This window comes from Notechis scutatus, chromosome 1 (assembly GCF_049901735.1).
Source record: "Notechis scutatus isolate UNSWTSFEM ecotype Mainland chromosome 1, rNotScu1.2, whole genome shotgun sequence".
Classification (NCBI taxonomy): Eukaryota; Metazoa; Chordata; class Lepidosauria; order Squamata; family Elapidae; genus Notechis; species Notechis scutatus.
In genome coordinates this window covers 287,726,395-287,743,407 of record NC_142009.1, presented here as the reverse complement: position 1 = coordinate 287,743,407, position 17,013 = coordinate 287,726,395, and the positions used below count along the sequence as shown (strand labels likewise).

Sequence of the window (17,013 nt, the reverse complement as noted above, 5' to 3'; positions counted from 1 at the left end):
CCACTCCAGCTCATGAGTTAATCTGGTACACATGGTGGGGTATGAGAAAATTCCTGTAGAGATTTATATACTGTGATCAGCGTTAATAATTCACCAGTTGTAAATGTGTCTTTCTCAAGACCTTTTGTATTTCCTGGAGGCCACCTGGAACAACCATTAAAATACCTGATCCCATGACTAGTGAACCAAGTAAAATATTGTGCCAGTTCATTCTGAATCAGATTGCTAGTCCTACCTAGTATGTATGACAAGAACCAGAATGAAAAATAACACAGTGATGATATATTTATTGAGGCCAATTTAAATTTTAGAATAGTTGCATGCTTTAGAGCAGTAGTTCCCAAACTTTTTCAGTCCACCGCCCCCTTGGTGCTACAAACTCGTCCTCAGTGCCCCCCACCCAGGGGTGGGAGTCAAATTTATGTGGGCGTGGCTTAGTTTGAAGGTGTGGCTTGCTGGTCATGTGACAGTAGGTGTGGATTGCTGGCTGGGCGTGGCTTGGTGGTCACGGGTAGGTGTGGTTTGGTGGTCATGTGACTGGGTGGGCATGGCCAGGTGACTGGCAAACCAAATACAAGTGGTCCTCACTTAATGGCCGGTTGTTTAGCAAGTGTTCTAATTTAGGACTGGCCTCCCCAGAGCTATTTGACCTGTTTTTGGAGTTTTGACAGCCATGCACACACATACACACACAGTCCCTTCTAACCCTGCTGGAGCAGGTCATTGGACTAGAATCGACAAAGCGTCTCTGATTAGATTGTAATAGTGAATAGAATCTAATCAGAAATGCTTTGCCAATTCTTGTTGATTCATTTTATTTGTATTTCTTTATTTTATGTTGCTGCATTGCATTGACATGTGTGTCATTTCTTGTACACAGCCCAGAAGCTTTTGTGATTTTTTGAAGCAAAAATTACCGACCTCTGGCTTTGCTCTACTTTTCAAACATGCCGCCACTGCCGTGTTCTAGGTGCTGGCCCTGCAGGTCCACCCCATTGAGCCCGCTGCACTAGAAGGACCAGCCCAAGCAAGTCCGAGCAGAGCAGTGCACCAAGTCAATGGGGTGAGCCTGAGAGAGGGAAAGAGAGAGAGAGAGAGAGAGAAGAAAGAGAGAAGGAAGAAAAGAAAGAGAAAAGGGAGAGAAAGAAAATGGGACAGACAATGAAAGAGAGGGGATGGAAGGAAGGGACAGAAAGAAAAAGAAATAAAGGAAGGAGGGAGGAGAAAGATAATGAGATATCTATTCTAGTCCAATCACCTGCTCCAGCAGGGTTAGAAGGGAGTGTGTGTGTGTGTGTGTGTTCTCGTAATTTACCAGTACATTTTGGTTTTGCCTTCTTTAGAATTGCCACTGTAATACTTGGGGAAAAGTAATTTTTTAGGGTGGAAGTCTGGTCCAATGGATCCTGTTTAAAACCTCAACAAAATGTGAGAGCTTCCTGATAGTCTTGACCATGTTTCGTCCACAAAACCTTTAATAGAAGCCAAAGATGTTTCAGTGTGCTGGCAAAGATGTTTCAATGTGGAAAAGGGCCTCAGTCTAAACTCTGCCTCATTCCAATCTGATGCATCAGGTCTCTCTCTCTCTCTTTCTCTTTCTCTCTCTCTCCCTCCCTCCCTCCCAGACTGGCTTTGCTGTACTTTTCCGATGTGCCTGCAGAGCCGGCACCTCGAACATGGATGGATGGATGGATATAGATAGAGAGAGACAGAGAGATAGAGCGACACAGAGAGACAGAGACAGAGAGAGACAGGTAGGTAGGTAGGTAGGTAGGTAGATAGATATGATATGTAGGCAGGTAGGCAGACAGACCTTTTGGATGAATGTATGGATAGGTAGGTAGGTAGGTAGGCAGGCAGGCAGAAAGACAGACAGGCTTTTGGATGGATGGATGGATAGATGATAGGTAGGTGGGTGGGTGGATGGATAGGTAGGTAGCCAGACAGAAAGACAGACAGGTAGGAAGGGGGGGCTTTGACCACATGCCCAATATCCAGGATCCTGCTCAACCAAGTCCACCCCTCTTTGTAGTTGCCATGCCTGACAGCAAGTTCACAAGCTGCCCCTACCGCCAGGGATCAGCCTCTCAACTGCCCCCCCTCCCGGGGCACTCATGTCATAGAGGGCAGTGCTGTTCCCTTCTTCCTGGAGCTGGTACAGGGCAGGGTTGAGGAAGCCCAGGGCAGGCAGCGGTGGCACATTGGGAAAGTAGAGCAAAGCCAGAGTGGCTTTGTTTTACTTTCCCAACATGCCGCTGTCACTGCGTTCAAGGCACCACCCCCGCAGGCATGTCGGGAAAGTAGAGCAAAGCCACTCTGGCTTTGCTGTACTTTCCCAACGCGCCGCCGCTGCCTGCCCTGGGCTTCCTCAACCCTGCCCTGAACCGGCTCCAGAGAGGAGGGAACAGCACCGCCCTCTACGACGTGAGTGCCCTGGGAGGGGGAGCAGCTTGGGAGACTGATCCCTGGTGGGAGGGGCAGCCTGTGAACTTGCTGTCAGGCACGGCAACTACAAAGAGGGGTGGGCTTGGCTGAGCAGGATCCTGGATATTGGGCATGTGGTCAAAGCCCCCCCTTCCTCTGCCTCCCCCTATCCATGGATGCCATTGACTGTTGCACCGGAGCGGTGCAAGGGGCTCAATGGGGTGAGCCTGTGGAGCTGGCGCCTTGAATGCCCCCCTGCTGCCTCTTGGCACCCCTCAGCCGGCCCCCTTGCCTCTTAGCGCCCCGCTAAGGCATCCCACCACCCCCAGGAGGCGGTACCGCCCACTTTGGGAACCACTGCTTTAGAGTTTATTAAAAATCATGTTTGAGCAATATGGTTGAAGACAGAAAAAATGTGAACAGCTATAACCATTTGTTATAGAGCTGTTATAGAGTAATGTTAAGTAATATAGAATTACAAGTTGATTGTTTTTCTTAGGGGTGCTAAGCCTTTTATTTCAAAGGCTCCTGTTTTTTAAAATATAAATTCCATCAGCTGAAATCCACTGTTTTCATTTAATGAATTTTCCACACTTATATCCTTCAACTGCTGGACTCCTATGAGTAAATCCAGCTGGAAATGAAACTGGCTTTCAAAAATCCTTTCTGTATTTCAATAGATTTCTACACTTTGGCCAGGTGGTGACCCTTAGTTTTCTTTGAACTAGGTTTAACATGGTCCCTGACATTCTTCTTTACCATTCCTGAATCAGTAAAAAATAAATAAAAAAAATATGCAGTACAGTTTTGTTACTTATTTTATGATAGAAGGGAAATGGCAGAACTCTTATCAATTTCATTGGTTAAAAGCCAAGCAATGTGGCAATGTAGGCCTATAATGATATGAAGTGCAGTGGTTAACTGGATCCCACTGCTTGAACTAACCCAAGACAGAAAACATTTTTTTTTTTTTTTGATAGGTAGCAGAAGAAGATAGGCAGAAGTTGCCTTTCTGTTAGCTTTGGTAGGTAAAAATTAATGATGGGCACATTCCTTCCTTTGAGAAACTACCAGTTGCCTACATTCACGCTGGGGCAAACAGATACAGGTACTTACGGCCATAATTGGCTTGCAACCATAATTGGGCCTAAAATTTACGTTGTCAAATGAGAGGTTGTCCAGTGCGTTTTGCCCCATTTTACGATCTTGCTTGTCGCGGTTGTTAAGTGAATCACCGTAGCTGTCAAGTTAGTAACATGGTTCTTAAGTGAATCTGGCTTCCCCACTGATTTTTCTCATCAGAAGGTTGCAAAAAGTGGTTACAACACCCCGGGACTGTGTAACCGACATAAATATGAACCAGTTGCCAAGCATCTCAGTTTTGATCACATGACTGTGGGGATGTTGCCACAGTCATAAGTGTGAGTACTGGTTGTAAGTCCCTTTTTTCAGTGCTGTTGTAACTTTGAATAGTAACTCAATTAATGGTTGTAAGTTGAGGACTACCTGTATATCATTTGTTAATTCTGGATAACTGAATATATTATGTTGTTTGAAAAGACTAAAAATCACTATTAAGTTGTAGGCCAAGAATGAATACCAAGAACCAGGGTCAACATAGTATAAATAGCTTGCTTCCCCCAAAATAAGACCCCGGCTTATATTTTTTTGCCACCCAAAAACCCACCAGGTCTTATTTTCAGGGTGGTGGTGTAATCATCCACTGACTCACCTCACTTGAATGCATCGCCCCCAACCTCCTTTTCGCTGTCATAGGCCTTCAGCAACTTCTTTGCCTGGCAAGGCCAGCAAGGCTTTTCTGAAGGCCTCTGCAGCTGATAACAGAGTTCTGGATTGATCCAGAGCTCTCTTATGGGCTAGAGAGGCCTTCAGGAAAGCCTTGGTGGCTGCAGAAAAAATGAGCCAGCAATGCAGGTGTTGCGGTGTGCGAGGCATGGCTGCAACTGTCCAAAGGTAAGTAGTAGGACAGCTCCAGCCCCCATCTCCATCCTAGCTTAATTTTTACCCATGCACCCTGGAGTGGGCGGGATCTTAATTAGGGCTTATTTTAGGCACACGTGTAAAAATCAAGCTAAGACTTACTTTCGGAGTAGGTTGTATTTTCAGGGAAACACGATAGCTGCAACTAATTTAAAATAATAGGTAGGTGACAGTCAAGAAATCTTTCAGTCATCTGGCTTGGAGATGCTAAATCAGGAGAGGCTTTCTGGGCAACTGCATAGGTGAGAAACGTGTTTTTTTTCACTTGCTAGCTTCCACAAGAGAAACTGGTTATTTCCAGATCAATTGGAGGTTGGAAAGAGAGAGCTCATGTAGGGGTAGCCAATCCATCTCATTCTGGATTCAGATCAGCAGAATTAAGGTGTTTACAACTGCAGTGTTTCAATGCTGCAGACAGGCAGCACCTTATTGAAAACTTCATCTCCAATGCAGCAAGACAGTTTTGGGTTCACCTTGTGAGTCTTGCCTCCTCTGAGGATGGCTAGAGGTGGTATGCAAAGGAATAATCCCATTTCAATGTGTCTGACAAATGTAATTTTCCCATGTAAAAGTGTCAGCCAATTGTAATGTCCCAGATGTGCTCTGGCTAACAGTTAACATTATAGCTTCTTATTCTCAAGCCCAGAATCTTGAGACTTGAAGCTCAGGAAATAAATATTTCCTACTTCGCCATCTACTCTAAGCTCATAAAAAAGGCATGTTTGAGAAAAAGTGCTATGAAAAGAAATCCCTGACTAAGCCACTTAAGATCATAGGTAACATGTGCTTGGTGTGAAGAATTCTGCTACTTGTTTTGGAGACTTTGTGTTTGGCTATTAAGATCCCAGGATTTCAAATAGATTTCCAACATGCTTCCAGTTTACAAAGGCCTAGTGTAATAAAACACAGCTCAAGTGCACTCCTCCATCTTTTTAAAAATAACAACACTGTTTAGAATCACTTATCCTTGTCTTATATGCTTGTTTCCAATATGTTTGTCACCATTGAAAGTGGATTCCAAGATGTGTTTCAGAAATAGAGTTAAGCAATTTTTAAAAAGCAGCATGATGCATAGAAACAAGGACTTCAAATAAACTTGGTGTTTATGTATCAATATCACAGCTACGAAAATGAAAAGTGTATAATGTTATTTGTGGCATTGGTAGAGGAAGATGTGATCTGTATTGAATGGCCACTTTCAGTTATTTTAAGCTACCTTCTACAATTATTGATATGACCGTTGGCTCCTCCTGTTTTTTTTTCCTTTTAGATGTATGCAAAAGAAGCCGTCAACAGCCAGTTTTCTACATGGAGGCCAGCCTCATCTATGCTGGCATTATTCCAGCTGTAACTTTGATAATCTTCTTTCAATAAGTCCTAAGAGATCCAGAAAAAATTCTCTTCTTTAAACTCCATCCAAATTGTTTGCTGGTTTAAGAAAATTAATAATATTTCAGTACTCCTTTTTGCTCTCATTTTTAAACTGAACTATTGGCTCCTTTGGTGAAAGTGTATCTTTCATGTGCAGAACATTTTTCTGTTCAGATGGGTAGTTTTTCTGAAAGATGAGGAAACAGAGCATGAGTAAAGTCCTTAAGTAGCTCTTCAGGTTTTCAGATGCTTCAAATTTTCCTACTTCATATTGCCTGGGACTAAATTTGAGACTTAGAAGTGGGGGGCTTGTTTAGTCTGGATGTTTTTGGATTAGCATTTGACTGCAGCTAGCAAGGAGATTCTAGTCGTCACTGGAAGATTTTAGATTTCTTATTCCTGCTTTAATAATTATACTACACCAGCTCCATTCAATCTTCTAATCTTCAGATGGATTACATGCATCATTTTCAGAAAGAACAAAAGTATACGTATTCTAGTAGGACCAATCCCTGCCTTAAAACAGGTAGCTCTTATTTATAGGTTTCCTTTCTGAATTAACCTTTGCCCAAGTTGCATATTGCATCCAAATCTTAACTAACACAGGGTGGACTTGATTTAAATCATGATTCAAATTACTAGTAAAAAGGCTTGATTTAAATCATAATTTTTAAAGAGCAACTGTCATCTCTGTCCTGCAGCAGCTCCTTCTGTGACCTGCTGTTGACTCACCGACAGTCCCAATATTGCAGAATATACAGCCTCATGCTACATATCAAGCTCCATTTCATGCTGAATAAAATAAATTATTAATGTATCTTAAATAGAAAACCCTCTAGATTTTTACTCCAAAAGCATTTTATTCAAATAAATTTGATAAAAATAAAAAAACTGATTTAAATTTTAAAAAATCTCATTTTTTAAAAAAAAACTTACCAATTTTTAGTCACCCTGCTCACACACATGTTTACAATTGGTTGTGAGGTTAGAAGAAAAGTGAGTAGAAGCTTTGTCTTTCAATAAATATTTGGATCAGTGAAAATTTACAGAACCAAGTATTTATTAATTTGGGGAAATGTGCATGTGGTAAATGGTGGATTGAAGTTCTTGTGAGGAAAAAAGATGTGAAGCAGACAATGAATAATCTTTCTTTCCATTTTTAAATTCTAAGAGCTGACAATTTTGTCTTCCTTTCCATGAAAAAGTGCATTTTTATTAAAAAAAAAGAAAAGAAAAACCACATTAAGTCTAGATTTCTGAAATGGATATGACAGATGATTTGTTGAAGTAAGTTTTTGTTTTGTATTTCTTTGCAATGTAAAATGGCCTTTGGTGGTAACTAAAGAAATATTTTTAAAATGCCTAACTAGTACTTTGAGGGGATTTTCTTTGGAAGGGAGAAGAAAGAATGGGATCTTCCCTAGTTTGTTGCCCTACAGAGGTTGACCCACCAAATATAGCTTTTTTCACAGCCTTGTCATCAAACTCTGGTTTTATGCTGTAATGCCATTTGTCTCTAAGAGAAAAATGAGTTGAGGAATATGCTGCTGTGACTACTAAAATCTGCCTCCTCGGGCCATAGAGCTTTGGGTTCCATTAAATGGTAATGGTGGTGATTACTATAATCAGGAATGGCAGCCTTAGGCCTCTGACATGGTTCTAGTTGTGTTTTAAAAAAAGGAAAATAAATGAGTACTGTGAAGAACTCATTTCCTCCATAACCAGTACTAAATATGCTTTCACTCATATCCTCTGTAGCAGTCCCTTATGATTCTTAAGGAGGGTGGCTCCATCTTTGGTCTTCTGATTAATTCCACGAAATGAGGATGGTTACATTAGCAGGCATGAAAATATTAAAATAAGGTATTACTTCTGAAATATGTTTGGCTAATTCTGTGGTTTAAGCCTTGACAGGGAGGTCCTTACAGTCCTATATAATCAAAAAATGAAACATCAGACTTCCACGGGCATTTTCATCAATGACGGACCGAAGACTGCAATCATGTGCGGCTTCGATCCGTGCTGTTCCCGTTAAAGGGCTTCGAAAGGGGCTAGAACCACCTTGGAGGGTGGGGAAGAAGGGGGAGACCACCTGTCAGGTTGAGGGGAACCGCATCTCCCCTCCCTGGCTAGGTAAACTCCCCCAAAGATGGGCTGCAGCGATGGTTAAATATGGCCACCCTAAAGATGAAGAGCTATCTGGGACAAAGATTGTGCAGGGGCGGTGAAGAAGCGGACAGTGTAGAGATAGGTAAACCAGGAGCAATATAAAGTACCCTGGATTTAAAGTTTAAAAGTTTTGGAATATAAAGGTACCCCGGATTTAAAGTTTAGAGAGACTTGTAAGAAAGATTGGAAAACAGTGACCAGAGGGAGTGGGGGGGAATTGAACATAAGTGAAAGTGGCTTTGAACTTTAAAAAGAGTTAAATTGAAAGAGGAAGCTAGAAGAAAATATCTGCTTAAATTGGATTATATTAAATTATATAATATTGGCACTAAACAGGCATAATTAAAAGCTGAACTTGAATGTGCCAAAAATAAATAATACTTAACAATTGGACTTACTGGATTGTTGAAAATTAAAAGCCTTAAAAGGGAAAGGAAAGTGAATAGAAAAGGTGGAACTTGGACATAACAGAGATGGTAAAGGAAAAATTTCAGTGACTCTTTAAAAAGTGTTTGGTTCTCTGAAAGTTGGAACTTGATACAAAGTAAGAGGAACTTTGATAAATAAGATAGAAACTCTGAAAAGTGAAACCCTGGGAATAGTAGGTGACTTTGAGAAAAATTCAAAACCCAACAGAAGGAACTTAATAATAAAAATATATAAAAAATGGACTATTTTGACCCTGGAAAATTGAAACAGGATTTAACAGAAGTGGATTGCTACAAGCTGGTTTAAATAAACTACTGGACAACCAGACGGGACTTAAATCCTGAAGAAAGAGATAAAAGAAAAACTAAAATTGAAAGATGTGCACAAAAATAGCAGAAATTTGTTTAGAAATAAAATTGTACTTAAGAAGTATAAGGGAAATGATATCTGAAAGAGTGGAACTGTGCAGCATTGCCTTGAAAATATTAGAAATGACGACGTTGGAGAACAAAGAAGAACAAGGAGATTCAGAAGGGGAGGAGTTGATTAAAGAGGAGGCCAGCCTCAATGAACAAATGGGGCAATGAACATTAAAACAAGGGGGGGAAAGCATGGAAATTAAAACTTGGAGGTTTGAGGGGACAATTAAAGAGGTAATTGTTTGGAAAGTCAAAAAAAAAAAAAGGAAACAGCAAAAAAGGGAATTACAGGTGAAAGCTCAAAAGAGGGCAGGGGAGAAAAATTGGAGCTAGAAATGGAGGGGAAAAATAAAGGAAAGGGGGAATAAGGGAAAGGACCAGAAAAGAAGGGGAGATAGAAAGCCAAAAAAAAAAAAAAATGAAAAGAAGCTACATAGCAGGAAGACCTAGAGATAATGGGTAGATAAAGAATAAGAAAGGGGATTCTGTAAGGTAATGTATAGCAAGGTATAAAAACAATTTTTTTAAAAAATGGAATAATTGGAACTGATGTTTTTTTTCTATCTGATTATTTTTTAAGAATGATGGTTAAACTATATATAGATATATTTGGAATAAATGTAAAAGTGGGAAACTATTATAAGAATGTTAATTAAATGAAATTACTTAAATGAAATTAAGAATATACCTAAAATGAATTATGAGAATTGTACTAAAAAGATAGTTTCTACAATTAGATGAAAAGATCAATATATATGAAATAATAAATGACTTAGAAGGTAAAGGAAAGAATACCATGTGGAATCTAACCTAAAATGTATATGTGATATGTAGTGTTTAGGTGATAACTAAAAATGATTATATTATGGGAATTTTTAATATGAGTTAAAGGAGAGTAAACTGAATGATGTATTAGACAAAAGGGTGGTGCACTCAAATGGGCAATTGAGGGGGAAATGTTTGGAATGATTAAATTAAGATGGAATTTATTGAATAATGAAACAAGAGTATGCGATGAAATTGCAAATATGACATAAAAGTATAAAAGCATAATAAACATAGATTAAGAAATAAGAATTTTAAGATATTATATTAAACAGATATGAGTATAATTCAAGAAAAATGGAATAAGTTAAGATATGAATTGAAAATGGGTAAAATAAGTGTGAAAAATATAAGAATATTTGTGAAAATTTACAGAAAATGGAAAATGTAATGATATGATAAGAAACTGAATATGAAAGTTAAATATGTAATTATGGTCATGTTCGTATGGAAATGTAAAAACCTGAAACCACATTATTTACTAAAAGATGTTTGTAAAAGATAAAAAACTTTTTACAAAAAAAAAAAAGAAATGAAACAACTGTACACAATATCTAAATTTTACTTTCATCAAGGCATTAGATATAAACATCCTGAGGGATGGAAAATGGATTGTTTTATTATGTTTATTTAGTGGGAATATAGAGAGAAAGTCTGAGTTATGGTACCTGAAAAAAGTGGTATTCACACTTCTATAAACTTAAGGATACTTCTTTAAAGCACAAGTTCTCTTATACAGCTTCAGTGAAATGAAAGCTATTCTGCTTGCTATTTGCCATTCATTTTACCAAAGCTTGCTCAGCAAAGTTTACTAGTACTTGCTTCCCTGTTCAACTAATTTCCAAAAGTGTAGGGACTGATTAGGGTTACAATTACAGGATTTGTAATACCAACACATTTCAAAGGTACCCAGTTGAGGCAGGACACTTTAGTGAGATACAGTCTTTTCTGCAAAATAATTTAAATCTGAAATAAATGTAGAAATGCCCAGGAAAGATAACTAGTATAGGGAAGGCTATTTCACTCAGATTCAAAACCATAACTGTAAAGATACTCATGTTTGTGGTAGACAGAAGACATTTGTAGATATACTTCCGTGTATTTCCAGTAGGAATGGAATGGACCTTAAGATCATATTCCAACCGTTTGCCCTTATAGTGTGCTCACTTATATTTTAATTGTTTCATTTCAGAATTGTGGTGGACAACTATTCTTAAACAGAGTTGCTAAGCTGCAAGATGAGCAGCATATAAATTGATCAAATAAATCACTGAAATAAAGCAAAGCCCTGCTGCATTTTAAAAATTATTCATAGCCTCCACAATTCCTTTACTGTTAATATCAGCTTCTAATTTCCAGCCTACATTTGCTAGGGATTCAGTTCAAAGAAGATTTAATATAATCTTCACTAGGAGCATTCCTCCTTAAAAGTACTGTTCTGTAAGAGCAGAATTACTTTGAAGAATATAATATGCCTGACTAAACTTAACAGCATCTACAACTTTTCAGTTGTAAGACAGATAGTTTAAAATTGTATTTTGATTTGTATCTGAAAAGCAAATAGAGAAATTTTAAAAACTGCCAAACTAGGAAAAAATACTAAGCATCTTTCTTTCTCTTCTTATATCACCTTCCAGGCTATGGTAGCTTGCTATCCTGGGAATGGAACTGGCTATGTGCGTCATGTGGACAATCCCAATGGAGATGGGCGATGTATCACCTGCATTTATTACCTGAACAAAAACTGGGATTCAAAGGTATGTAGCTCCTCACATGTTGCTGAGATGCAGACTCAAAAGGAACCTACTCAGGAAACAATACTTCTCCACCTACCTGTTTTCTTGCTGTTCCATTTTTAATGAAGTACTGTGAAATTTTTGAATACAACAACACCATTGCTTCTGAGTAGCTGAAGTGAGAAGATAAATCCATTTCATGGTTGTATTTTTTAATTTCAATTGGATAGACAGCTTATTGAAGATGGGGGCAGCTTAGAATTTTTGAGCCACTGGCGTGACTGTCACTATTTAAAGATACAGGTAAAAGGGATTTAGTTTGAAAACAAATGGGTGCCTGTAAAGGAATGAATGGATTCTGACAACTGAGGTAGTTTAACTGAAGATTGGCAAGTTCAGTTGTGGTCATCTTGTTTTTGTCCCGTATAAAGCAGCCTTTGAAAAAGAACATTTGTTTGATTTTGCTCTATGTACAGTGTAAGATCATGAAAACTTCTCCCTCTGTTTGCCATGTCTTGGCCTCATAAAAAGCTTTGTGTTTGCTAACACATGTGTGGGGGAGCTTAGAGGCTGTTTGCTGTGATATACTTAAAGAAAAGCAAGTTGACGTTCTGCCTTTAGGTTTGCTAACTGTCAAAAGCATCGGTTTTCAGCTACACAAAGCCCTGAATCTAGAAGATTGCCCACTTCAAACCATGTCCAACTCTTGTGGATGCCTAGGAATACTTGAGCATTATTTTTTAATATGATTCTGAGATTCCATAGACTTTTCTCAGAGTGGAAAATAAAAATAATCCTTTCGTTTTCTCTCAAAAATACACCAAAATGAATAGATGACATAGGGACATTTCTTATAATTTGGAGGCATCCAAGTAGTAAAGAAAATTATTTATATGTTTTAAAACTCTATATATTAATGCCAATGTAATAAGCATGCTGGAAGAACTCTTTAACTACAGCCCTCTGGTGAATATATATTTGGTGGTAAGCCAATGCTTACTTGTCGTAAAAAGACCACAGATGCCATCTGGATAAGAAAAATGTAAATTTGATTATAATAACAATCTGGCTGCAAAACCTCACTGTCAAACGGCATGCATAGAGTTGTGTTACAGTAGTGCTCTATTAAGTCTGGGCACATCAAGCTTCTGGGTGAAGACTATGGCAAACTAGGACATCTCTGAGGGAGCGAAGACTCTGTTATAGTGTTACCTGTGGCCAATCATCTAGTCCAGGCCAGTAGACCCTCTCCAGATAAGGAGTAACCTAGAGATTGTCCATCTGCACTCCTCCGGAGACATCCATAGGATTTGAAGATCCTTGTGGTCAACTCATGAGTTGAGCGGCTGGGAAATGAGAGAGAGAAATCTAGCTCATAGCCACAGTGGAGCCTTTAAGGACCCTGGGTTTGACTGAAACCTCACTTTCTTAAATACATTTGGATACAACAATCTGAAAGTTAAAGAAACATTTTTGGAACAGCAGGAAAGAAAAGGAAATACATCTGGATTAAGAAAAAGAAAGGAGAAAAATAATAGTCTAGGAGTTTGAACATAACAGCAAACATAATAGCACAAAACTTAACAAGATTTTGATCTGAGAAAGTTTTAAATAGAAAAAAGGGGATAATTACATTTGAAATGTTAATATTTTGGCAAAAGTGCTTTTGGCATAATCTGAAATAAACACGTAACCATACCAGGTTTAAGATTCCCCTCAACCAGGGGTGGGATGCTACCGGTTCTGCCCGGCTCTATAGAACCCGTAGCTCTGAAGAGCAACAAACACCGAACTGGTTCTGTGTCTGCTGCTGTTTGGCCCACCCACCTGCACAGGCTCTTACCTGTCCTTTATTTCCTGCTTTTTCAACCACAGCTCCTTCGTGCGGCACAGCTGAGGTTGAAAAAGCAGGGAAAAAGTGGCAAAATGTAGTCACCGGACTGGTAGTAACACCGGTTGAATTGCACCCCTGCCCTCAACCATTGAAACTTGGAATGTGACATTCTCTCTCAATCAACATTACAGACAGGATGGTGATGGGATATAAATATAACAGATAACAATAATGATTACTTGTTGATTGTGCAGCATCCTTGGATACTGCTTTCCACCAACACTAAAAGGTATCAAGAATCTTCCAGCTTTTTGTTAAAAAAATAAAAATAAATGGCTAACTAAAGTGTTCTCTGAAGAATTTGTCATTCTGTACATTTTTAATTGCTGTAACAAATTAAATGTTTACATGTAAATAAATTGGAACGCACAGTTTTATATGAAGTCAGACTATGGTGCCTGCTTCTGAAAAGGCAGAACAAAATACTAATTTCCCCCATCCCTCTTTGTGTTTTTACTATGCAATTAAGAAATCAGGGTTTGAAGTCCATCAGTTAAGGAAACTGAGTCAGGATTTCCCATCAGAAAATACAGCTTTCTTTTTCTTTAAATATTTTGCTCGATAGATAGATAGATAGATAGATAGATAGATAGATAGATAGATAGATAGATAGATAGATAGATATAGATATAGATATAGATATAGATATATAACAGATATAGATATAGATGTAGATATATAGATACAGATACATACATACATACATACATACATGCATACATGCATGCATACATACATACATACATAAATATCTCACTTAAGTTTGGGGATGGAAGTGATTTTCAGATTTTCCATTTGGATGTGATAGCAAAAAGTTTGTCATAACAAGAAGGAGTACAACAGGTCTGGTTTATAGAAAACCAGATAAAATCAGGGTCAGAAAGCCTTGTGAAAAGGAGCATTGTTTTCCCCACTCACCTCATTAATATCGATTCATTTCAAGATTTTTCAATAAACACAAAGAACACATTAATTTGGCTAAGTAAAAAAGCAGTTTTAAAGAATTGTGTTCTCTGTATATTACTTTTTACTCGCTTTATTTTGAATAATGATCATGCCCTTAGACATGATTTCCCTTTTTTAAAAAGTGCATTCATTTACTAATATTTATTGGGATTCCTAGTTCTATTCATGGTACCAGGGAAAAGAAGTGATCAGTGCTTCAAGCTGATTCATTTACTACCCATTAATATTCCCATTAATATTTCACAAATGATGCAACTGCCCCCCTGCTGGAAGGATGATTAATGAGTTTAGGAAGCTGTGCTTCTCAGCTGGCAGAGGTACATTGAAATTGGTGCTAGACGTCTCCAGGCACATCAGTCAAAATGTCCTCCATTATAGTAGAACAAAGAGAATGTGGCAGGAGTTTAGACTATATTATATCTAAAGACTCTTCAGGAATTGCAACACAAATGGTACATACTTAGGTCAGCCCTGGGATTATGGGTTAATGATGTTCTTCCATTGAAGGAAGATGAGAAGAAGGGACCTCTATAGTTGTGGAGAATTTTTCATCATGAACCATGGTGACGCCTATTGCAAGCTAACTCACTGCTCATTCCAGGAGTTCAGTTTTGGGCAGCTAAGGGTTGACTCAGCCTTCCATCCTTCTGAGGTCAGTCAAATGAGGACTCAAATTGTTGGGGGCAATATGCTGGAAACTGCTTAGAGTGGGCTATAAAGTGGTATATAAGTCTAAATGCTATTGCTATTGCTATCAGCAGATGGGTTCTTCATCCTCCCCATTCATTTCCAGTGGGGTCCTCATCTGGTTTGTTTTTTTATGCACATATACAAAATAAGCCATTTTAAGATCTGCTTATCCTGTCTAATCAAAAATGAACTTTTTCTTTTCTTTCTGTTTAAGCTTCATGGGGGGATTCTACGAATATTCCCAGAGGGCAGGTCCTATGTAGCTGATGTTGAGCCCATCTTTGACAGATTACTTTTTTTCTGGTCAGACCGAAGAAACCCACATGAAGTGCAGCCTTCCTATGCAACAAGGTAAAAGACCTTAAGTGTGGGTTTTAAAGATAATTATACAGGACAGCAGTCTGTTGCTCAGTGAGAGATTGCATATATAGCTAGATGTACAATTCCAGCATTGTCATTAAAATGATTTCAGGTAGCAGATTCAAGAAGGATCAGTGAATCTAGTAGACTTCTGAAATATGAATTCTTAAACTTGCTAAATGAAAGGAACAATATTCTGGTTTAGTCATATAATTTGGGAATTATATTGGAGAAAATGAAGTATCTATTATGTAGAAACATTTTTGATATGGAAGTGTCTTCTTTTATTCTTGCATTTTTCTAATATTTTATTGAAAAGGAAATCATCACATTTTTTCATGTTTAAATCTGTATTGAATATCTACTGATTGGTATTTACTATGTATATATACATGGTATGCAGTCAAGAGCAAGTTTGATGTAGTGATTAAGGCATCAGCCTAGGAACTGAGAGTTATTCTAGTGCAGCCTTGGGCACAAAGCCAACTGTGTGAATTTGAACCAGGCACTTTATCTCAGCCCTAGGAAGGAAACCACTTCCAAAAACACCTTGCCAGGAAAGCTGCAGGGACTTGCCCAGGCAATGTCCAAAAATCAGACATGACTGAACAGAAAGAAAAAAAGTATGCAGTTATGCAAATTAATGTTAACTTCCTGGCTCAATAGGCATTTCTGTTCTCTAGTTCTGTGTGCCAGATATTCAGCCTCATTTAAAGGACCCACTTATACACATGTGCATGCACACACAAACCATTTGAGGGATTTTTTCCCCCAGCAATTCTGGTAAAATTGGTAAAATTTTGATAGGTGCGTTTTGATCCATATAGTCAAATTGTAAGTAATGCCTTTCTTGGAATTTAGACATTTTTTCTTTGTCACAAGCACCCATGACAATTACCAGTCTCTTACCAGTCACATCTACCCAACCCAGCAGAGCGGGGGGCAGGGAATGCTGTGGGTCCCATCCCCGAGGAAGATACACTGGTGGGACACAGAAAAAGGGCCTTCTCCATGGTGGCTCCCTCTCTCTGGAACATCATTCTCCCAGAGATTAGAATGGCCCCCACTCTAGTACTCTTCCAGAAGGTGCTGAAGACCTGGTTCTGCCAGCAGGTGTGGGGAACCCAGAGAAAGATGGAGCTCATTAAATGGCTTGTGTGATCTGCTGTGTCTAGGGTTGGGGGTGATTTTATTATGATTTTATTATTGTATTAATTTATTTTATTATTTTTATTGTTTTAAATGTGGTTTTATATTCTGTAAGCCACCTTGAGTCGCCATGGGCGAACAGGCGGCAATATAAATTTAATAAATACATAATAAATTGTATGCTCTGTGAATTTTCAAAGATATAATAAAGTCTCAATGTAATGGATCATGGATTTTTTTCCCCTTTGTAGGTATGCAATGACTGTGTGGTATTTCGATGCTGAGGAAAGAGCAGAAGCCAAAAAGAAATTCAAGAATTTAGTTGGTATGAGAATTTATTTTTAACTCGCATGCAATCCAGGAACACATTCTATTGTGTTCTGATGTCACAGAATTAATTACATAGACAACACCTTGCCCAGTCAGGAAATACAAGCTACACATTAAAACAAGTTTCAATAGGATATTCTATGCCCATGTCATGTCTAAATGACTGGGACACAAATATTTATTTATTTTATTTAAGAAAATGTATATGGCTACCCAGCTCTCAGTGATTCAAGGTGGCTTACAAAGATTT

The 17,013-nt window shown here is 38.5% G+C and overlaps 1 protein-coding gene across 2 annotated transcripts in view; it reads left to right on the top strand.

The window, feature by feature from the left end:
• Positions 1-17,013, top strand: part of EGLN3 (egl-9 family hypoxia inducible factor 3) — a 42,822-nt gene that overhangs the window by 22,263 nt on the left and 3,546 nt on the right. For both annotated transcript variants that reach the window (XM_026664512.2, XM_026664513.2), the window contains exons 2-4: positions 11,276-11,395; positions 15,139-15,275; positions 16,685-16,758. In XM_026664512.2, coding sequence (XP_026520297.1) covers positions 11,276-11,395; positions 15,139-15,275; positions 16,685-16,758 — 331 coding nt within the window. The remainder of the gene's footprint in view (positions 1-11,275; positions 11,396-15,138; positions 15,276-16,684; positions 16,759-17,013) is intronic.